Source organism: Littorina saxatilis, linkage group LG3, assembly GCF_037325665.1.
Source record: "Littorina saxatilis isolate snail1 linkage group LG3, US_GU_Lsax_2.0, whole genome shotgun sequence".
NCBI lineage: Eukaryota > Metazoa > Mollusca > Gastropoda > Littorinimorpha > Littorinidae > Littorina > Littorina saxatilis.
Window position 1 is genome coordinate 41,372,863 of NC_090247.1, and position 23,016 is coordinate 41,395,878.

General features: G+C 46.8%; 1 protein-coding gene across 1 annotated transcript in view; it reads left to right on the forward strand.

The window, feature by feature from the left end:
• The window catches only part of LOC138960913 (serine-protein kinase ATM-like), a 92,313-nt gene extending 72,817 nt beyond the window's left edge, over positions 1-19,496 (forward strand). Inside the window, exons 48-56 of the mRNA XM_070332546.1 lie at positions 3,199-3,281; positions 3,742-3,882; positions 5,096-5,212; positions 5,857-6,018; positions 13,280-13,448; positions 13,703-13,789; positions 15,487-15,601; positions 17,060-17,274; positions 18,081-19,496. Coding sequence (XP_070188647.1) covers positions 3,199-3,281; positions 3,742-3,882; positions 5,096-5,212; positions 5,857-6,018; positions 13,280-13,448; positions 13,703-13,789; positions 15,487-15,601; positions 17,060-17,274; positions 18,081-18,262 — 1,271 coding nt within the window. The 3' untranslated portion in view covers positions 18,263-19,496. The remainder of the gene's footprint in view (positions 1-3,198; positions 3,282-3,741; positions 3,883-5,095; positions 5,213-5,856; positions 6,019-13,279; positions 13,449-13,702; positions 13,790-15,486; positions 15,602-17,059; positions 17,275-18,080) is intronic.
• The last annotated feature ends 3,520 nt before the right edge of the window (positions 19,497-23,016 follow it).

Sequence of the window (23,016 nt, forward strand, 5' to 3'; positions counted from 1 at the left end):
TAAGGGGAAGCAGCACCACCAGGGGGGGTGGTCGCAAGCCTGCGCCTGCCCGCCAGCAGAATTTTCAGTGAGTCCCGGCCCTACGTTGACGCCCCCTCAAGTTGCCCCTCTTTCGTCCGTCGGTTCCCTTTTTTCGGGCCCGCGGCATGTGGGGCAGACTGGTCTCCAACCAGTTTTTCTTGAGGGTGGTGTGGTCGGGGTTTTCTCTACCGCTGTCGTCACAACCTCCATTGTCCGCTCTACCTTGGACGTTCCCCCCTCCTCGAGAGCCTGCCAGATGGCAGGCTCTTCAGGACGAGGTGAACTCGTTGGTCGAGAAGAAGGCGGTCTACCCCCTTTCTCAGCCTTCTCTGGGGTTCTGCTCCCGCCTGTTCACCGTCCCCAAAAAGGACGGCCGGTTCAGGCCGGTGTTGGACCTCTCCACCTTGAACTTGTACCTTCACAGGTGCAAGTTCAAGATGGAAACCCCTTCGTCGGTCCGGTTGGCCATCCGGCCAAACGATTGGGCCATGTCTGGGACCTCCAGGATGCTTACTTCCACATCCTGGTGGCCCCGGGGTACCGACATCTGCTCCGGTTCGTTTGGGAGGGCACGGTGTTCGAGTTTCGGGCCCTCCCATTCGGCCTGTCCTTGGCCCCTCTGATTTTCAACGGGGACAACAACACCACATGCTTAGCTTACCTTCGCCACCAGGGGGGCACCAATTCTCGGTCCCTCTCCCTGTTGGCGGAGGAGATTCTGCTCTGGTGCCAGACCAATCAGGTCCGGATGTCAGTCCAGTTCGTTCCGGGGAAACTGAACGCCCTGGCCGACATTCTCAGTCGGGGCGATCAGGTTCTCTCCACAGAATGGACCATCGCTCACAACGTTCTACAGCGTCTGTGGGCAAGGTGGGACCGTCCTCTGATCGATCTGTTCGTAACTCGATTCAGCGCTCGGCTTCCCAGGTACGTCAGCCCCTTTCGAGACATGAATGCGTTCCACTTGGACGCATTCACTCTCTTGTGGAGGCTCCTCGATGCTTACGCCTATCCCCCGACATCTCTGATTCCGAGGGTGCTGGCAAAATATCTGCAGGAACGACCAAGACTGATTTTGGTCGCGCCTTACTGGCCAACAGCTCCGTGGTTTCCAGATCTTCGCGGTCTCACCCACGTAGACCCTCTACCTCTGGATCTGGACGGGGGAGGTCTGCTCCAGCCTCGATCATGCCTCCCTCATCCACGTCCAGAGAGTCTGTGCTTGACCGCATGGCTCTTGTGCGCTCCAAACTGCTTGCACTAGGATTGCACAAGAGTTCAGTAGAGTTTTCCTTGAACGCTAAGAGGCGATCAACTAATCAGCTCTACGACTTACGCTGGAGAGCTTGGGCCACCTTCGCCTTGTCCAAGGGGATAAAGCCGCTTTATCCCTCAACACAGGACTTGGCCAACTTCCTGGTGGAAGTGTATCAAAAGAAGAGTCTTTCTTCTAAGACTCTTCTTGGATACAGATCTGCCATCGCTTCCACGATTGCGGCCGCTACTGGTCGCAGAACTGAACACTTGATCAGGTCCTCCCTCATCGCTAATGTCCTTTCGGGTATTAGCAATGCAGCGGTGTCTAAACCTCGGGTTTCATTTCCCAAGGGGGATGTCTTTCTGGTCCTCAAACTCCTGCGTAGCAATGAGTTTGAACCCCTGGCAGGCATCAGTATCAAGTTGCTGATTTTTAAGACTAATTGTTCCTCATCGCTTTAGCCACTTGCCGTAGACTCAGTGGTATTCAAGCTTTGAGTGGCCTGGACTTTGACATTGAGTTCACCACACAGCAGTGGTTGCTAGCATGGTCACGTCAGTCTAGGGTATGTTTCTTGGGTATATTTTCTTTTACGGTAGTACTGTTCGAAAATTGCCTGGGTATCTTAATCCTTGGATTTAAGTGATTTTGATTAAGGAGTTTAATACTCTACATATCACCCTCACACCACTCTGGTATTCTGTGCAAGAATAGTACTGTCGAGGTAAGTGTTATATTGACTGTAAGGCTTCTTTTTAAGCCTACTGTCTATATGATACTTACCGAGACAGTACTATTAGAGTTTCCCTCCCGCCTCCCCTCTTGATATGTTATGGGCTTTTTGAGGGTCTGCAGCTCATAAAGAAAGAGGACGCGCCACCTACATCCTGTAAGGGGGAAGCACTCGGACAGTGCTTGGGATCCACGGTGGCGCATGGTTATGGGAGATAATTGTACCCACTCAGCGTTTTGTCCAATTTTTTCGGCCTATAATAGATAATGTGCAAGAATAGTACTGTCTCGGTAAGTATCATATAGACAGTAGGCTTAAAAAGAAGCCTTACATTCCTGTGTAAATGCATGTTCATGTATGTTTATAGTGATGTACCTGTGCCAATATGGATGTTGATTCCAGCTCATTGCATAACATGTTTTATGCCTGACTGTTTACTGTTTAACTGAGTTTTGTAAGTATAGACAGAACAGTTCATTGCTAAGGCGGTCCTTCATTGAGCCCGAAGTTAACTTCGCAAAGTCTTTTAAAGGCACAGTGCAGCTCACAGCCTTCGTTTTGCGTTTTTGTTGCAGCTGAGTGCATTTACAGTTCAAAAATCCTCCTATGGTAGTAAAACAAACCAAAAACTACCCAACGACGACATCTGTGAAGCTCGACAGTTTCTTGTTCACGCGAGTGCATAAATTAACCTAGTTATTACGTGGTGTTTGGTCGGAGTTCGATTCAACTGAGTGATTCCGGCCTCCATTTTGTTTTACACAAACTCATGATGACGTCTGACATAGTTTGCTAGTGATGTGTCTTTTTGTGCATGATGTGGTGATCTACCTGATCTAAATTTAGATCCAAAAATAGGTCAAGATCAGCCGGGTCCGAGTACGAAATTAATTCGTAAAAAAATCGCAGTTCTTGACTCTTTGGGTGCAAGTCAATGAAACTTGGTAGTTCTTCTAACGGATAGCTGCCTGAGGTATGACTAAAAGCCCCAGGGGCTCCGTGCACCTGGATTTGACAAGTTCAGTACCTTTAAACTGAAAATTATTGCCAAAACTTCGAGCAGCCAGCTTTGTGACGTAGACTTCACCCAATTGATTTGAGGCTTTACAAGTACCTCAGGTTGATCCTTTTATAGGTGCAATGTTTTGCTGTTGAGGAAACTCATACAAGAACTTTCATTTTGAAGAACCGGTGCCCCTGCCAAAGACGCTTCAGCTGACTTCAATAAAAGACCTGAAGAATGTTGCTGTTCCTTCGCTTGAAATCAAGGTAGGAGGTGCTTCCATCTTTCCTTATCAGGGTACCTTGGTTATTGGTAAAAATGAGAGCTTATTTCTTCCTCATCTCCTGCAAGAACTAGAGTTCAGGACAGAAAAGAGGTGTAACTTTTTTTCAAATTACCATCCAGACTGTCATGCCTGAAATGAGTCATTCATCACTACAGTGGAACCCCCTGTTTAAGACCTCCAAAAACCTGAGAAGATCAGGTCTTATTAAGGAGGGAGTCTTAAAATGGGTGTTAATTTGTAAGTGTTATGAACAGAAAATCCTAGAAAACAGGGTCTTAAAAGAGAGGGAGTCTTAAATTGGGGGGTCTTGAATTGGTTTTTTTAAAAATTGGGGGGTCTTAAATTTGGGGGTCTTAAAAGGGGGGTTCCACTGTAGTACAGCTGACTAAGGACTTCTTCCTCGTCACTCTCTCTGTCATACTGGGTGGATTGTATTTCAGGTGGACCCCAGCTGCACCTATGACAACATAGTGTGGGTGGTGGGTTTTCAGCCGACGTTCCGTCTGGCAGGGGGCGTCAATTTGCCAAAGATCATCGCCTGTCGCTGCTCTGATGGCCGGGACAGGAGACAACTTGTCAAGGTTGGTGAAAGCATTCTTTCAAATCTGTGAAAGGTATCCTGTATTATGTCCGCTAGTTTTCATTTATTGTCATTATTTTCTTGTTGAGGTGAGATGAATTATTTTTGTACTTACATGATGGAGTGTGCAAAGAGCACGTTTCTGTGTCGAAATCCTGGAGAGTGAGTGTATATGCCAAGGAAGCCATTGTGTGTATGTACATGTGCATGTGTGTGTACATGCATGTGTACATGCATAAGTGTGTGGAAGAGTGTGATACCATTGCGTGCATATGTGTGTTTGTGTGTAAGTGTGTGGAAGAGTGTGATACCATTGCGTGCATATGTGTGTTTGTGTGTAAGTGTGTGGAAGAGTATTTGTGCTTGTGCACCCACTTGGATACCATTTGTGCGTGTGTGGGCACATGCATATATCCTCTCACTGTATGAATCTGTGTCTGTATCTGTTTGTTGTCATAGCTGTCAATGTTGGCTCGCTCATTTGTTGACTTTTACACTTCAGATATTACAATTGTTAAATCTCTTTTTCCTTCAGATTAAAAACAATTACAACAAATTCCATATCTCAGCTCGAGTTTTACAACCTGTGCAAGATTTTGAGATATACCTGTAGTTAGCTAAACATGAATAGACGAATTCCGACTATAACTCGGTCAGGGTTGTATGTGTTGTAGGAGAGTGACTTTTTCTAGCAAATCCTCTGCCAAACATTGGAGGGGCCAATCACTAGCGAGGGGAGTGTCAGAAACACATGCTCCCGTCCACGAAAAGACAAGAAAAGGTCACTCTTCCACAACCCATACAAACCCGACGGAGTTAATTCCAAAAATAACCGGCATGGTTGGCCTAGTGGTAAGGCGTCCGCCCCGTGATCGGGAGGTCGTGGGTTCGAACCCCAGCCGGGTCATACCTAAGACTTTAAAATTGGCAATCTAGTGGCTGCTCCGCCTAGCGTCTGGCATTATGGGGTTAGTGCTAGGACTGGTTGGTCCGGTGTCAGAATAATGTGACTGGGTGAGACATGAAGCCTGTGCTGCGACTTCTGTCTTGTGTGTGGCGCACGTTATATGTCAAAGCAGCACCGCCCTGATATGGCCCTTCGTGGTCGGCTGGGCGTTAAGCAAACAAACAAACAAACAAATTCCAAAAATCGTCTATTACAGTGAGAGAAGGTTAAAAGTGTGTCATTACCTTGATGCACGTGTTGTGAGCAGGGCAGAGACGACATCCGACAGGACGCCATCATGCAGCAGGTGTTCAGCCTGGTCAACGAACTGCTGTCATGTGACCCTGCGGCCAGCAGCAGACAACTCCACATCAGGACATACAAGGTAAAGCTTCCAGCAGTATATACTGCTAGAGGGATTCTTGCCTTGAGAGCAGAAAATGACACCTTTACTTAGACTTGAAAATTACCTTCTAAAATAAGTCAACCAATTGATTAACTGATGGAAGTTGTTTGTCAATTCAGTGCTTCCTACTGTACGAGGTACCAGGAAACTTGCTCCACATAACTCGCCCTTACTGTTGTCATGTGTTCTGAATGCAAACGTAACTCTGATATTTGACGTGGAAAACATGTTGTGGTTTCCTTTGGGCATGATTGATTGATTGATTGATTGATTGATTGATTTTGAGATGAGTGACATTCTTTTTACATAACCATCTTGATCTTCTCTCGTTCACTTGCTAACTGAGGACTTCAAGTCACTATTGTTCAGAGATTGTTTGAGATGATTTCTGCAGGTTCAATGAGTTTATACTTTCCATTACATAAATGAAAACAAAAACAAAATAAGAGGGGTAAGTTGTACGTTCAATAAAGGACAATACAAACCGTTCACAGTACTTCAGCCTATTTGCCTTTAAAATGAAACAAAACAGACAAAAAACACGGAAAAAATGAAGACTTATCTTAGGCGTTACTTGCTCAGTCTCGAAAGGTCACGATCATTGCATTCTTTTCTGGCCCCAGGTTGTACCTCTGTCGAGACGCAGCGGTCTGCTTGAGTGGTGTGAGGGAACTCAGCCCATCGGTGAATACCTGGTGGGTTCACCTGGTGCCAAGGGATCAGGGGCCCACAGTCGCTACCGGCCCAAGGACTGGAGCTTTATGGAGTGCCGGAAACACATGCATGTGAGATTTTGTATCAGTTTTGAAATTAGGCCTTTGTTTTATACTTGCTGATATATGTTTTTATCCACAGGCTAAGCATTAGCAAAACAAGTTTAAGAGATACAAATGTTCTCAGAAATGTTGTACAGCAGGCCCTGCAATGTACGGCCCCCGGCGTGAGCGGACACCTGACATGTACGGACACATTTGCTCGGCACGGAGTGTTTTCCTTCTATATTTGCCCCCCCTTAAACGGACACCTGCAAAACGTGGACGCGGACACTCATTTTCGGTCCCAACAGCAGGTCATACCTCCAATGTACGGACAGACCATCGTCAAATTTTCACCACAACAAAATCGATAACAGAGCAGTCCGGCTCTTGGTACGAAGATCACAGCCGCAATGGCGTGATGACAGTCACTGATAACTTGAGTGCACGTGTACCCATCAGGAGGTGGGGTAGTTTTGGTCAGGAGTGAAGAGTACATGCGAAGATGCCAACATGAAACTGCACTGAGCTCTTTATTCTTGTCTGTTGGACGTAAACAACAGAAACCACAGTCGATGAAGGTCCTGAGCGAAAGTGAGTGAAAAACCGGCCACAGTTAATTCTCAGCATCGTGTGTCTGTGTGTAACCTCTTTCATTGACAAGATACTCTTGTTTCTCCTCAGCCTTGACCAGTGAGTCGGTTGCCTAATCTATGAACCCTTCAGTTGTCTTGCCTTGTCAAAAGTTACGACACAGTCAACTGGTTTTGCTCTGAGTGAACAGTGCAGCTGGCCTCAATTAGCTGACACCTCTCTGGCCACAGCCCCCAACAGTTCATGGCTGGAGGGAGTGAGAGAGAGGAAGTGGGGTGGGGGGGGGGGGGGTGGAGGGTTAGCTGGCTAAACTCTGTGGGGTGTCCGGTGTCATTGCATGTCAGCAGGAAGAGCATTGTAGAGAAATAGAGAGGTGTACTCTTCCACAAAATTTCCAAGCATCAGTTGTCACGGCTTGGGGTAGGCATTAGTGAGGGAGAGTGGGAGCTGTGTTATGTACAGTGTATTTCCGACTGAAGAGTGAAAAGTCACTGCCATGCCACACAAGAAAAAAATAAATTACATGATTATGACATGCAGCTTTATCTGCTGCTATTTATTCACACTGGTTTTCAAGCTTATTCTTGCAAAGCATCTGCACACGCTCCTCTGTGCTGTGTTTGTGTGGCTGCTTTCGTATGTCAGCGCATGGTGAGTGTGTTCACTGCCTTGAGGATTTATTTTATCTCTTCTTTTCAACACTTTTCAAACAAATCCTTTTTACAAAACGTTTAAAGAAGTATTAGGAGTTTATTGTTATTGTTTAGTAGCCACAAGAAGTGATTAGCATAGACTCAATCCTGTTGTTTGTGTGTCTCTGTGCGAGTCGAGTGTATGGCCCGGGGGAGGGGGTGGTGTGGTCACCCCTCCCGTGACCGGACACCTGCAATGTACGGACAGTTTTGCTAGGGCCCAAGGGTGTCCGTTCATGAGAGGGACTGCTGTACCCACAAAGTCAACATTTGTATCATTTTAACAAAACATCTATATCACTGTATCAGCATGTATAAAACATTTCTGCAAAAGTTCAAATCATTCAGCATTTCCAGCCTGTCAATAATTATGACTGTTTTCAGACTGAAACGAATGTGTCCAACGCTGAGACGAAGTACAAAATGTACATGGAGGCTTGTCAGCATTTCCAGCCTGTCAATAATTATGATTAAATTACATATCTTACCCAACTCACATATAGCAATTAACCCTAGTTCAGTGCTGGTTACGCTGTACACGTCCCCTTGGTAACCAAGGGAGACCACTCTAAAAAAGAGAGTGACCTATCCCATAATGCCAGACTAACCACTAGCCTGACTTCCGTATGCGCGCGCATACACCGCCATCTTATCATTCCAAAACTCAGCGTCAGACTGGCTGGTCGCATTTACGTACGCTCTGGCTGTTGTTCAGCCGATGTTGCTTGGTCTGTGGGACCGGGTTTCTTCTCCTTGGTATTCTTTCGTCGTCTTACCTTGCTACTGTATTGAGGTGAGATCGTTCTTTGTTTTGTACTTGTGTAAAGGCGTTGTTTGGCCATTTTGGACTTGTGAAATTTTCCGGAAATTATTTCTGAAATTTTTTGACAAAGTCTTACTTGCTATGGCTGATAACGTTAAGAAGGGGCAGAGTTCTAAGCAGGTTCTGCTGAGTCCTCTCCTCCGAAAAGACGCCTAGATAATCTAAACAAACCGTCGCGGCGGTGTTGGAACTTGACTCAGGCTAATGTATTGATGTTTTGCTAGACATGCCTTCTGCCGCCATTTTGTCGGCGGCCATTTTGCCGGCGTAGCCTTTGGTTATGGCCGCTCATGTTGCTAAGCCGGCTAAAGCGGTTTCTGCTCCTGCTGTTTTCTGGTCTGGCGGCCGCGGACGTGGCCTCTCTTTTGCTTGCATTTAGTTTACAGGTATCTTCGATGGCTGAAGAAATCTCGTCTACGCGAGCTGAACTCCGTGCACTCCCTCCCGGGGTGACAGGACCGTCATCTTTGGCCAAGATTGTGGCGGGCCCTTCCGCTACGGTGACTAGAGCGGATGTTCACGCTGTTCAGGATGGGGACGAGATTATCCCACGTTTGTTGGGTGTGCCGTCACCTGGTGGTTCGCTGTCACAAGGTATGTCTGCTACACGAGTACCCGGGTTCTCCGGGGAAAGTGTAGCGCGTCTACAGTCAAAAGTAGCCACGGGCATCGCGCTCACGGGTGAAAGTTCTGATACCCCGCCTGGCCATCGACCGCTAAGCGGCCGGTCAGGGGGGGGTAGGGACACTGTAGAGCGTACGGAAGGTCGATGCTTTCTGCCGCGTCGTTGGACGTTGGTCAGTCTGTGCGGCTTCCGCTTCCGCCCTGGGGGCAGGAAGAAGACAGTAAAGATGGCTCTCTGTTTGACTATGGCAGTCAAGCAGGGGGTCAACTTCCGGATTGCGCTGAGGTGCATGAAGGCTGTCTGGACGTACGGGAGGTCGATGCTTTCTGCCGCGTCGTTGGACGTTGGTCAGTCTGTGCGGCTGCCGCTTCTGCCCTGGGGGCAGGAAGAAGACAGTAAAGATGGCTCTCTGGTTGACTATGGCAGTCAAGCAGGGGGTCAACTTCCGGATTGTGCTTAGGTGCATGAAGGCTGTCTGGACGATGGTGCTTCCGCTTTGACGGATGGCGTCGGGTTCCTGTTGCCGTCTAAGTTCAAGCGCAGTGGTGCTTGCAACTGAAACGGCGGCAATCCACGGCCGGTTCCGCTTCCGCTTTTTGCGGCTGTGGCTTCTGCCGTTAACACTGTGGTGTTTGGTAGTCGGCTCTCGTCAGCCTTCGGCTTTAGGTTCCGTTACTGCGGTTCCTCTGCTGTTACACAGGCTGTGTTCACTTCCTCTTTCAGTCTTTCAGCTGGGATGAGGCAAGTGGATGGAGAATCCGTTCACGAAGTTCCGGCTTCAGGGGTTTTTCCCTGCCTTTCCCTCTTCTTGGCATGCGTTGCCCTGTCGGGTTTGGTTGCCGGTTCTCATCCTTTCGAAGTTCGTTGGGATACTACTGAACGGGATGATGAGGGTATAGAAGATGAAGCTTCGGTGGCAGAGGGTGATACCTTTTTTTGCCTTCCGGCTAAGCTGCCGTCTTTTTGGCTCTGGCAGCAGGGGTTGCTACACGCTATTTTCCCGAAAGGGTTAGCGGTAGCATCGTCATATGCCTTTTCTTCTCCATCTTTTTTGGCGTGTTTGCTCCTCCTCAGGAACAATCTGCGTACTCTAACGATGTTTTGGCCCCACCTCTGCCTTTGCTGGCATCTTTTGGGCGTGATTCGTAGGCTCGGTTAGCGCCAAGCCTAAGAACTTAAGGTTTTCTTTTGTTCTGCCTACGGAACTACCCCCGGGTATCCTGGGGTTGACGGGCGTCCTTTTTGGGATGTTTATAGCAAGGGGAAACTGTCTGTTTGTAAGAACAATTTTCCCCTGGCTGTAGAAGATTGTGGCCGCACTTCTTTCGTTTGTCGTCTTTAAACAAGACTTCGATTCGTTCTTTCCCTTGTGCGGTTACGTACTCACGGGATTCCTTTGTGTTCTGTCGGGACACTTTTATAAAGGATTTAGCTTGGCTGTTCGCCTGGGAGAAGGCCTCGGCCGACAGTATTGTTCTGTTGGGGGTCTTTAATCTCTCACTTGCGCGAGGATTCTATTTCGTTTCCTCTTCTTTGCAAGTGGTCTCTTCCCTATCAAAGGGAAGCTCACAGCAAAGAAAAGCCCTCGGTCTGTCTTATCAAGGAAAAGCGCTAAGCTGGCTGTTCTCAGCTTCGGCTGTTAGCTTCTTTCCGGCTTGTCGCGTTGCCAAATACCCACCATTTTATCCCCTCGGGGTTTCTTAGCGGTCAGGTTCAGTGGGCAAACAATAGCACGTTTTCATTCATACTATTGACAGTTATGTCAACTGGAGTCTGAGTGCTTGGATTCACTCTTCTTTCTGCCTTCGTGTTTTACACAGCGGCCGGAGGGGGATTAGGACTATCACTTTGTTGAGGTCCTTCCTTGGGTCTTTTACGAAGATTGTGCTGATGTTTACTTCCACATTTGGAGACACAAAATAGATTGGAAGTGGCTACATTTTGTTCGTTTCTTAGCATTCAAACAAAGAGCTGGTTCAGGTTAGTGTCTTTTCTCTACTGGTTCACAGACATAACCTATCATTGGATTCTCACACCATTGCTCATGGAAGGTGTTCTCTTTGGTTCTCTCTCCACCAGCGAAGCAGTTCTTCTGTCTCTCGTGGAATTCTTTCCCCTTGTCAGGGGAGAACATATGTTGTTTCAGTCAGACAACATCTCAGTGGCCTTGTTTCTCAATAAGCAAAAGGGGGGCATCTCGCTCCTTATTGTGGTCACTTCGAGCATGCGAGTTCTTATTAGCAGTGAAGTACCTTCCGGAGAGGCTCTATGACTTGGCAGACTCTCTAAGTCAGTTGGCCGAGTAGGTCCACACGGATTGGACTCTATCTCTCTATGCGCTTCTACTCCTTCTGGTGGTCTTGGAGGAGCCGCTGATAGATGTTTTTTGCCTCTCGGTACTATCACCTTCTGCTAAATGTTCGTCTCCCCGTTCCCGGATAATACTCTTGATTTTTCTGTGGGCGGCCTGTGGGTCGCACACTATGGGCCCATTCTTCTTGGTTGCCAGCCCTTTAGGGCTGGCAAGAGGGCTTCGTTGTTTACACTTGAGCCACACGGGTGTCTACTGTTCGGGAGTCATGGAGACGCTCAGGGGCTTCTGCCTCAACTCCGGTTTTGGTCTAGAGATCCCATAGGGGTCAGCGTCTTAGTTCTCATATCACATTGACTGGCTTGGAACGAAGGACGTAATATTAACGGAAAGAACTCCTCTTCTCTCCGTTCTTTGCAGGTGGCGAACCTCCTATTTTTGGCTTTCCGATTTTTCTTCCATGTCTCTGTTTTGAGACGTTACGCGATATCAGTTGCACTGAACCGGCTGGGCTGAAAATGTTTTTCTCGTTGGCTCTTTGTAGCCAGCGTGACTAGGGGAGCCTCCCTTTTGGTTGGCCGAAAGCAGATCTCCAGTCCCGACTTGGGATTGGCTCCTAGTTTTGGAGCTTTTGAGATCGGTTTGTTTAATCCCTGGCAAAATTAGCCTTACTAATCTAAACACGGGAAGCGGTCATACTTACTCTGGTAGCTTCTGAGAGAAGTGGGAGTAAGTTTGTTTTTCTATCGGGTTTTGCTTTAGACATTTCTTTGGAGAAAGACTGATCTATAGTGCTTAGGTTTTATTCGTATTTCGGACGAATATTCAGAAACCTGAGGAACCAGCTCTGATAATACAATTCATCCTCTTTGCTTTATTTCGGCTCTGCTAGAGCCCAATTAGCCTTTTGAATATTTCAAGTCGAATATTTTCTTACTCGCTCTGATTCGTTTAGATCATCAGAACAAGGGTTTTTATTTTTTCCATCAACTCTAGTGGAGGCATTGACCTAGTGAAGTCAGCCTTAGCTAGATGGTCTGCCACGTTGATTAGGCATGCCTGCAGTGGTGGCAAGAAAGGGGGGGGGGCAATCAGTCCTCCTTCTTCAGGCAGCACGGACTCAAGAAGTCAGAGTGTGGGCCTCTTATTTACCTGTTCTCAAATCTGAGAGGCTTGCATAAGTCTTTAACGCAGCTCATTGAACGTGCGAGAACGTAGTCATGAGTTTCTAACTGCGGGATATTTTAGGTACCCGCTATTATAGTACACGTCTACTAGGCATCAGGAAATGCCTTTTAAGATGTTTTCCTACGGGACGTATCTGGTGCCCGGCAGTTCAGATCTTTCGGTCTGCCAGCCATTGTAGCTGTAGGCTGGATACTTGCAAGATGTTGGCTTGGTTCAGGAGGCCAGAATCTTTTATGATATCACTTAACACAGCAAGGTGTAAGGATATTGTGAAATTAATTGGAACCAAGCGATTCTGCAGGTTGATCAGACAGGTGTTTACCTGCTGATACACACAGTCTGGGGAGGTTAGGGCAGTTTTGCCTCTCTCTGTAGCTGGGACATATGAGGCAAGGGCATGGGCCTCCTCTTTGATAGTCCTCCGGTCGGGTCCTTTAGGCTGAAGACTGGAGTAGGCTTACTGGCGGTCTGAGGTGGTTTTTTAGAAACTTCTTCCTCAGAGGTGTCTTGAGACAGGACGGCAGTTCCGCGCTATCTGTTATGGTAGCCGCGGGACAGGTCCTAATATCATAATTCCACTAGATTCCCACTCTGCTTTGCCCTCTTTGGTGGCTGCAGGGCAGTTTCTTGTGGATTGATTTGGTGAGTACCCTCCTCCTATGATAGCAATCTGCTATATGTGAGTTGGGTAAGATATGTAATTTAATCAAAAATTTTAGTAGTAAATTTTCATTTGATTAATATACTTACCCAACTCACATCGTTTATTCCCTCCCGCCTCCCCGCTGTGGTGGTATGGGGGTCTAAAAAAGAAGTGAGTTGGGCTTCGTTTTGGAATGATAAGATGGCGGTGTATGCGCGCGCATACGGAAGTCAGGCTAGTGGTTAGTCTGGCATTATGGGATAGGTCACTCTCTTTTTTAGAGTGGTCTCCCTTGGTTACCAAGGGGACGCGTACAGCGTAACCAGCACTGAACTAGGGTTAATTGCTATATGTGAGTTGGGTAAGTATATTAATCAAATGAAAATTTACTACTAAAATTTTTGATTGTTTTCAGACTGCAGCTAATGTGTCCAACGCTGAGACGAAGTACAAGGTGTACATGGAGGCGTGTCAGCAATTCCAGCCTGTCTTCCGATTCTTCTTCATGGAGAATTTCCCCGACCCAGCCCATTGGTTCCAGCGTCGCTTGGCCTACACACACAGTGTGGCCACAAACTCCATCGGTATGATCATGTCAAGTCAAGTCAGCTTTAATGTCTCAAATATGTAGAATTAAATGGGGGGGGGGGGGGGCAGGCGGGGGGAGGGGGGTAGAATTGTAGGGAGTGAATGGCCAGAAATGTAGGATTTTTTTTTTTTTTCTCTATCCCTCCCTCTCTCTTTTTCCAAACTGAGGTATAAAAGAATAATACTGCATCATACAGAGAGGATAGAAGGATATTTTTTTAGACATACAGTGTGTTGCACTGTTTTCCAGTGGGCTACATCCTGGGGCTCGGAGACCGTCATGTGATGAACATCCTGATTGACTGTGCCACAGCAGAGCTCATCCACATTGACTTGGGTGAGACTTGTACATTCTCCTGACATATCCTTAAGCTTAAAGCTGTGGTCTATTTATGGCTTTCCGGGGCTACGAGGTTGAAAAATAGGGATACAATCATGTACAGAATTCTGTACAGCAAACGCTACCCGAAACCCCACCTATACGGCGTGTATGATCTTGAGAGCTGCAGTCAACGCTTGAATTTTGCAGGGATAACATCCGGTTTGCTCTCTCAAGACTGATCATATTTTATCTTCAAGGGAGATCAAGAGGAAAAAATAAACGCCCCGGCGAAGATTCGAACTCTCGACTTCGAGACTTCGTGTCTCATGTCCTAACCACTAGGCTACTGTGCCAATTGAGAAAAAGAAGGAAAAACATTGATATAAATTCATGTTATGTTATTCTTGAAGCAGCATGATTTATATCTCTATCCGCCCATTGTTCAGAAGTGAATACATGTATAACTATTTCTTAGATGTCTGTTTTCAACTGCACAGAGCTTTGGAGAGATTCAATTAGTGTTCTTGTCATTTTTGTTGCATGTTGTAAATAGAGATATCGCAGCTATTTGCATGGCGCGAATAATAATAATAATAATAAATGAGCATTTATATAGCACAACATCATAACTTTACAATTATGCTCTTTGCGCTTGACACATTTAAAATTAAAACACAGTTATACAAGCATTTACATCTACATTCATAGTCAGCAACGCTTAATTAAAAGCATACACCATCAAACATACATTACAAAAGATTCTTCCACTAACTAAGTAATAAAAACATGAATAAAATAGGTAGTGAAAACAAGGAAATACCAGCTGAATACCCTTAATCAAACAGAACATGTTATCAACAATACTGAAAACAGCCCAAGATGTTTATATACATTATCACATTATCACTAAAACAACAAATACACTACATTTAGCCTACTGATGGACTGAGAAAACAAAATCAGGGGTTGTATTTCTTGAAGAGGTGCATTTTAAGTGCTCGTTTGAATGCTTAGGGTGACTGAGAGTGGCGGATGTGAAAGGGGAGAGATGTCGTGTAGCATGACGGTGTAAACATGTACTGCGAATAAAGGCAAAGTTTAATGGCAATTTTGACGTTTTTGCAACGCATGAATTGTAATTCAAGTGTAGAATGATATAAAATTATCAATTTTTTTTATCTTTGACAACACTGGTGAAGTGGCCTAGCGGTTAAGACATCGGCCCCGACATTTCGAGGACCCGAGGCCTTCGAGTTCGAATCCCTGCCAAGTCGTTTATTTTTTCTGCTCGATCCTTCTTGACAAATATGCTCAGCTCTGCGAGAGCAAACCAGATGTTACCACTGCAAAATTCAAGCGTTGACTGAAGCTCTCAAGGTCATACACGCCGTATAGGTGGGGTTTCGGGTAGCGTTTGCTGTACAGAATTCTGTACATGATTGTATCCCTATTTTTTAACCTCGTAGCCCCGGAAAGTCATAAATAGACCACAGCTTTAAGCACACATGCACGCATGCACGAACACACACACACACACACACATACACACACACATTCAGTGATTTTTCTCAAATATACCTAAAGAAAACTTGATTATCTTGGTTAAGAAATTTGTGTGTGGTGTATATCGCAACATCAGACAGAATATTCTTTGATACTACCCGATCAAGAAAAATGTTATGAAACATTACCTGCATTTCTTACATTTGCAGGAATTGCCTTTGAGCAAGGTCACATCTTGCCCACACCTGAGACTGTCCCGTTCCGCTTGACCAGAGACATTGTGGATGGCATGGGCGTCACAGGTGTGGAGGGTGTCTTCCGCAGGTGAGCTTTCTTTGTTCTAAAAGGATGTTGGACCAGATACAGTCAAACCCCCCTTTTAAGACCTCCAAAAGTCCGAGAAAATCAGGTATTAAAAAGGAAGGGGATCTTAAAATGGGGGTAAATGTAAAGAGGTTATGAACAGAGTCTGAGAAACTAGGTCTTACTATGGAGGTAGTCTTAAATTGGAGGAGGGGGTCTTAAATTGGAGGAGGGGGTCTTAAAAGGGGGGTTCCACTGTAGTAATTACTGCAAAAAAGGATGAGGAAATCGAGAATTACAAAATCAAAGTACCGTACTTTCCGGGTCATAAGGCGCGACTTTTTTCCTCGAGTTCGACCCCTGCGTCTTGTATAACGAAGCGCCTAATCCGTGTATGAAATACGAAAAAAAATCAAAGAGACCGCTTGAGTACCAGTCAAACAACTTGTGATAATGCATGTTTCAGCTACTAGGTACTGCCCTGCCTTTGATCTGGCCGCACACACAGATTTCCACTCTGTTAAACTCGGTCACTGAACGGTCACTGACCCCGATGCAGGAAGTGTTTCCTCTCTCAGATATGACAGGGGAACCACCTCTCATGGCAAAAACTGGGTCATTGACCCCTGGGAAGAAGGTCGTGTCTTTTAACAAGGCCACCCAGCTATCACAATGCCTTTGATCTGGCCGCACACACAGAGCACACATATTTTCACTCAGTTAAAGTCGGTCACTGACCGGTCACTGACCCCGATGCAGGAAGTGTTTCCTCTCTCAGATATGACAGGGGAACCACCTCTCATGGCAAAAACTGGGTCATTTTGGTGCGCCCTATCGGCCCCCTGCGTCCAATGGGTGACTGGATTACAATTTTTTTTAAAAAGAAGGGGGTGCGTCTTAGATAACGAAGCGCCTTGTCACCCGGAAAGTACGGTAGTGAATTTTGAAAGTGGTATGTTTCTGCATTACAAATTACCTTTCTTCCTCAATATTATGTTGATGAAGGAATTGAATCTGTTTGTATGGCATTACCGACTGTGACAGGTGAAATATAAGCAGGTCTTTTTTTCCTGTGTATAGTCACTGAATGTCCTAGTTGATATGGATACATTCCAGTTTTCACAAGTACATGTACCTGAACTGTGCAATTTGCTATTGAAGATGCAATGAATATTATTTACCGTGTATGATTATTAACCTTCCTGCACAACTTGCCATTCTTAAACATGATAAAAATGGAAGGCAAGTCTTGCGATTTCTGGGAACCTAAAAAAAATACAGAACATATGCATCTCTAACATTAATAAAACAAATCTCGTCCACATTTTCAACACACCCCTGGCTAGTGATTGGCCTCCAATGTTTGGCAGAGGTTTTGCAAGAAAAGGTCACTTTTCCACAGCCCATACAGAGTTATTACCGAAAATCCTCTATTCAACTACCTAAACTATAAGATACACCTGTACTGTACATTACCAGGTGCTGTGAGAAGACGATGGAGGTGATGCGAGGCAACCAGGAGTCCCTGATGACCATCGTCCAGGTGTTGCTTCACGACCCGCTCAGTGAGTGGACGCTGTCTCCTCAGCGGGCCTACGCTCTGCAGGGCCGTCGTGAACGTCGCGACAGTGACACCAGTGACAACAACGTTTCTGTGGCCGACACTGAGCTTGACGTTGAAAGAGATAAATCAGGTATGGACCAGTATTGATAGTTTTCTTATTACTTACAGCTGAAATACTACTAGTCCCATCGTGAATAATTTATTGTTGTAGTTTTTACTTTTTTACTTTAGCTAAAACACCTCTCTTGAGGCATATTAGGTTTGATGTTTAAAGGGATATATCAGGTATGGAACAGTATTTATAGTTTTATTTTTACTTACTATTTGAAATGGAGCTGAAATACTACTAGTCACATCAGGATTTACTATTGTAGTTTTCAGTTGTTACTTTTTGAGGTTAGCTAAAATACTTCACTTGTGGCATAGTAGGGTGGATGGTCTCTCTGCCTCTCATTTGCGGTTGTAGATCTGTTACATTGTGATTTATGATTGTAGTTTTCAGTCGATACATTTTGAGGTTGGCACTTCTCCCGATGCATGGCAGGGTGGGTGATTTCTGCATGTCGTCTGGAGTTGTAGATCTGTTGCAATTTGATCTGTTGTTTTCAAACACCTCCTTGGAGCATGTTGCAAATTTCTGTGTGAAAGCAATTTTTTGTTGGAAAAATTGACAGCATAACTAAATTTCATAAGTATGTTCTGTTTTGTGTACTTCTTGTACCCCCCACCCCCCCTCCAGAAATCACTGAAAGATTCACATGTTTATGGCAAAAATTATTATGGAAATAATTTGGGCTATAGGGAGCTTGTGGGTTGAGAATAAAGATATCTGTATAAACAAAAACAAAAATATTGATAAAGATTCACCCTCTACCCTATCCTATCTGCAATATTAAGCCTACAGCTTGTGAAAATGCCTGGTTGAAATGTTTGCAGGTGGAAATGGGCCAGTCAACAAGCTGGCAGAGCGTGTGTTGCTACGGTTACGGCAGAAACTGCAGGGACTGGAGGATGGCGTTGCTCTCAGCGTTGCCGGACAGGTCAACCATCTCATTCAGAAATCCAGAGATCCACACAACCTCTCCAAGCTTTACGCCGGCTGGCAGCCATATATCTGAATGATTCGTCATCATTGTGGAATGAAGAATGTGTCGCTGTTACACTTTCACACATACACCACCCTCACACACACTCATCTACACACACAACCTCTCCAAGCTTTACGCCGGCTGGCAGCCATATATCTGAATGATTCGTCATCATTGTGGAATGAAGAATGTGTCGCTGTTACACTTTCACACATACACCACCCTCACACACACTCATCTACACACACACAACCTCTCCAAGCTTTACGCCGGCTGGCAGCCATATATCTGAATGATTCGTCATCATTGTGGAATGAAGAATGTGTCGCTGTTACACTTTCACACATACACCACCCTCACACACACTCATCTACACACACACAAACGCCTGCACACGCACACACATACACTAACACACACACACAGACCAGTATTGCAGTGTTCTGATTTGAAGCATGAAAGTAATATGCTTTTGGTGCAAGTACTGAAGCTGTTGACACACATACACTCCCACGCACATATGCAGTGTTACCCTGTTTTGGAGAAATGAAGCAGGACGAGGTATTACTGTTGTGGAATGAGAATGGAAGTTGTGGGTTCGAAGAAACGGTCGCAATAATGTGTTGGTGTGTATGCTTGTTTCTTTGATGATAAGTGTGTGCAGCTGCATCAGTTTTGTAGTAAGGACAGAGAAAAAGGGTCATGAATACAAAAGTTTGATTTGACATCTTGTATCTGAGTTATGAAAGTTGTGTGTGAAGTGGATATGATGTCTTCCGTGACAATTTTGGAGGTTGTTGACATTGAATATTTCTTAACATTTTCTGTGCCAAATAAAAAATAAGAATAAAAAAACTTGGTAGTTCCTGGTACATCAAGCATTATGGAATATGTATATCGGTTGTAACTATAGATGGATAATGGTGTCAGTAATATTTGAATCTTTAAAATTGTGTTTCTATCTTCACTGGATGTATACCCATTACTGTGCATTTTCTCATATTTTTAATGATTGGTTTTGTCATACCAAGGTGCTTATCTAAGTCATTTAAATCGTTCATTATCATTGCATAATGCATCTTGGTGCAAAGGTCTACAAATTTGCTGTTGCTGTTTTTTGGGTGTGTTCTGAGTTTGGCATGACTATGTATGTTTTAATTTGAAGATAGTCGAACCAAATCTTACGCAAACTCATTTCAAGGATTGCAATGTTACCTATTAAATTACATATTCTTACTCCGAATCACATATACCATTGACACAGTCTGAGATGCTAAGGTCTGAAAACGCTTACCCGTTGAACATTTTTAAAGGGAAGCAACCCCATCACCAAAAGAGCTAAAAATAGCCATGGTAATGAGCACATACTCTGTGAGTTACCTCCCATTGGTATGTACTACGTCACTTCCTCTATCACCACGTGGCTACAATCATACGACTTTTTCAGCTTCTTGAGAGAAGGTCGTTTGATTTTGGCGCTCCCATGGCTGACTCTTGTGTTGGTTGACACCTGGCGGCCACGTTACCCGTCTACTTTACTTGCTGGCTTCTGTAGTTGGTGAGCTCGTTCCTTTTGTCGTTTTATTGACAGGAATTTTTTGCCTTGTAGTTGCTGAATTTCTGTCCATTTTGGACTTGTGTTTTTCAGTAACTTTTGTGGTTTGACGCCATTTTTGTTGTTGGTCAGCATGGCTGACTCGGATAAAAAGTGGGGTAAAGCTGACGTTAAGGGCAAGGTTAAGCCTAAGTCGTCTTCTTCTTCCAAACCACCAGTGATAGTTGTTTCTGATGAAGCTCGCAACACAGTTATGACTGTGCCTATTTCTGCTCCTAGTGCACTTGCGTCTGGCTCTCAGCCAGACACTTCTTTTGTTTCTGCCTCTCCCTCTGTGTTGGCATCGGAGCAGGGTGCTCTGGTGTCTTCTCTTCTTAAATCTTTGGTTCCAGAGATTCGCAGCATGGTTGAAGAGGAGATGCAGCGTTCCACGCCATCCACCAGCGTCGTGCTTCCTCCGTCCGTGGGGCCCTGGGGGATGTGCGGTCCTTGGCTTCTTTGTCGGCGCCTTCTGCTTCCGGTTCCAGGGAGCAGTTTCCTGTCTTTTCGGTTTCTGCCGCCCGCGGCGGCACTGCCGGTAAGTTGAACTGGTCCAACAGCCCTCGTGAGGCGACCGGACACTCCCTTTTGGGAGACAGTTCTCTGGGGCACTTTCACAACTTGCATTCGCCTGTTCTGTCTCCCCCGATGTTCTCCTCCGTGGGCTCGGGCGTTTCAGAACAGGGGCGGCAGCCGTTCTCGGCTGCTGCGCTTCCGTTTCCCACCGGAAGCATAGGTCCCCCACCACACGTACACTCCGAGGTCGGTGCTGGGGTTGACCGGAGACTGGCCTCCGGGCTTTATGGCTTCCGGCCTCAGTCTACGCAGCCCTCGTTTCCGCATTGTGCGGCTTCGTCGGTTGCATTTCCGGCTTCGGACGGATACGCTGTTCCTCTTCCTGGCACTTCCGGACGGATGCCTGTGAGTGAACAACAGCGGCAGGCTTTCGGGCATGCAGTGCCTCGGCCGGGGCAGTCGTTGCTTCACCCTGTGGGTGGGGTGACTTCCGCCTATCCAGTTCCGGTGGCTTCGAATGGTCACTCGACTTACCCTTTCTCTCATGTCAGTCAAGGGATGAGTCAAGATGATTTCCGGGTACACGGGTTTCCGGTTTCCGGTTATCCCGCACACCCTTCCGCCACCGGCGACTGTGACTTCGGTCAGTGTCCTTTGCTCGACTACTCTGACGTTCAGTCTGTTGCTAGGGAGGAGACACGGTCGGGATTCCCGTCTAAGCTCAAGGCTGTACTTGAAGCTGTGGCAGAGGTGACATCCCGTTATTTTCCGGAGGGTGCATCAGCTTTGTCGGCTTCCGGTTCGGTTGCCCCTTCAGCTATGTCTGACTTTCGTCCCGCGAAGGAGGATGATTCCTGCTTCCGGTTCAAAGAGTCTCCTTCGGTGGCTTACCACCTTGCGCATGTTTTGGCTAAGCCATCATAATCTGGAAGTGGTTTTCCCGCTGTCCCTGTTCCCCTTCTGGTTCCTTTTGGTCCAGTTCTGGAACAGGCTCAGCCTTGGCTGGCTTCGGAGTCTCAAGCTTCTACCTTTGTTCCTTCGGGTCATAGGAAGCTCAACTTGAACAGACCCAGCCGGAACTTGCTTTCGTCCTTTGCTCTTCCGCGCACAACTTTACAGGTGTCGCAGGAATTGCTTCCTCTGTTGGCCAAACCTGTGAAGCGTGATTCGGGTGTGACAGTAACAGAACACACCCTTCTCACGTCAGAGGAGATAGGACGTCAGCTCCTGGAACTAGCACCCATTTCTGAGACGATCATCAGGACGCTTTCACGGTCGCTGACCGAGAGTCTTGATCCGTTCACACTCAGTGAGGATCAGAATGCCGATGATGTCTCTACTCTTCTTGCAGCCCTGGTTAGGGTGAATGAAGAGCAGATGCGACTATCCTCCCTGCACTATACTCACGCAGTCGTGTGCAGGAGGGATTTGTTCCTCTCGCAGTTTACGGATCAGGTTACCAGAGACACGTTGAGAGTGTCTCCGGTCGCAGAGGGGTCTCTCTTTGGTCATATGGCGCTTGACGCTCGACACAAGGAGATCCAGTCAAATAAGGACCAACAGTTCTCTGACTTTACTCTGCAGGGGATCAGACAGACTAAGCCTACTCAGCAAAAGCAGGCTCAGTCCTCGGCTCATCCCAAACCTGCATCCAAACGGCCAGCTCAGCAGGTTTCTCGTGGTTCGAAGAAAAGAACTGCTTCGGGAAGGGGGCGGGGTGGCTCTAGCAGCAAGCCCCACCCCCAATGAAGTGCTCCCGGTCTCACCCCCCTTCCGCCCTCCACCTTGGTGATGGCGGGAGGCCCCTCCCGGGCACTTTCGCATTGGATGGTCTCTGTAGACAGCCAATGGATTGTGGGAGTGGTGAGGTCGGGCTTCCGACTGCTCTGGCAGGAGGAAAAGGCACCTCTTTCCCGTCGTCCGCCGGTCTTCAAGCCCCCCTTCTCACAGGAAGCAAGGTCCGTTCTTCAGGCGGAAATTGCTTCCCTGGTACAGAAGGGCGCGGCGAAGAGGGTCCTAGATCACAGCTCCCTGGGATTCTACGGTCGTCTTTTCGCCGTTCCCAAGGCTTCAGGAGCATGGCGTCCTGTTTTGGATTTATCCCATCTCAACACTTTCTTGAGAGAGATAAAATTCAAAATGGAGACGCCAGCCTCGGTCAGAGACTCTCTCCGTCCAGGAGACTGGGCGACCTCGATCGATCTGACGGATGCATATTTCCACATTCTTCTGCATCCGGCCGACCGGAAATGGCTTCGTTTCCGGTGGGGCGATCAGATCTACCAGTTCCGCGCACTCCCCTTTGGGCTGTCTCTCGCTCCGTGGATTTTTACCATGGTGGTGAGACAGTTCTGCGCACTGGTGAGGTCGCAGGGTATTCGACTGCGGGTGTATCTGGACGATTGGCTCATTCTGAACCAATCCCAGACAGGCTGCTCACAGCATACCCAGTCGGTTCTTCGAGAAGCCAACTTGTTGGGTTTCTCAATCAACCGATCAAAGTCGGAGTTGATTCCGTCCCAGACATTCACCTATCTAGGGATGTCTTTCGACACGGTCTCTTGGACTGTCCAACCCTCCCAGAGGAGGGTGGACAAGCTCCAAGCTCACATTCGCTCCACTTTGCCCTCCTGAGGGCTTCCCTCCGGACGCTCGCCTCCATCTTGGGGCAGAT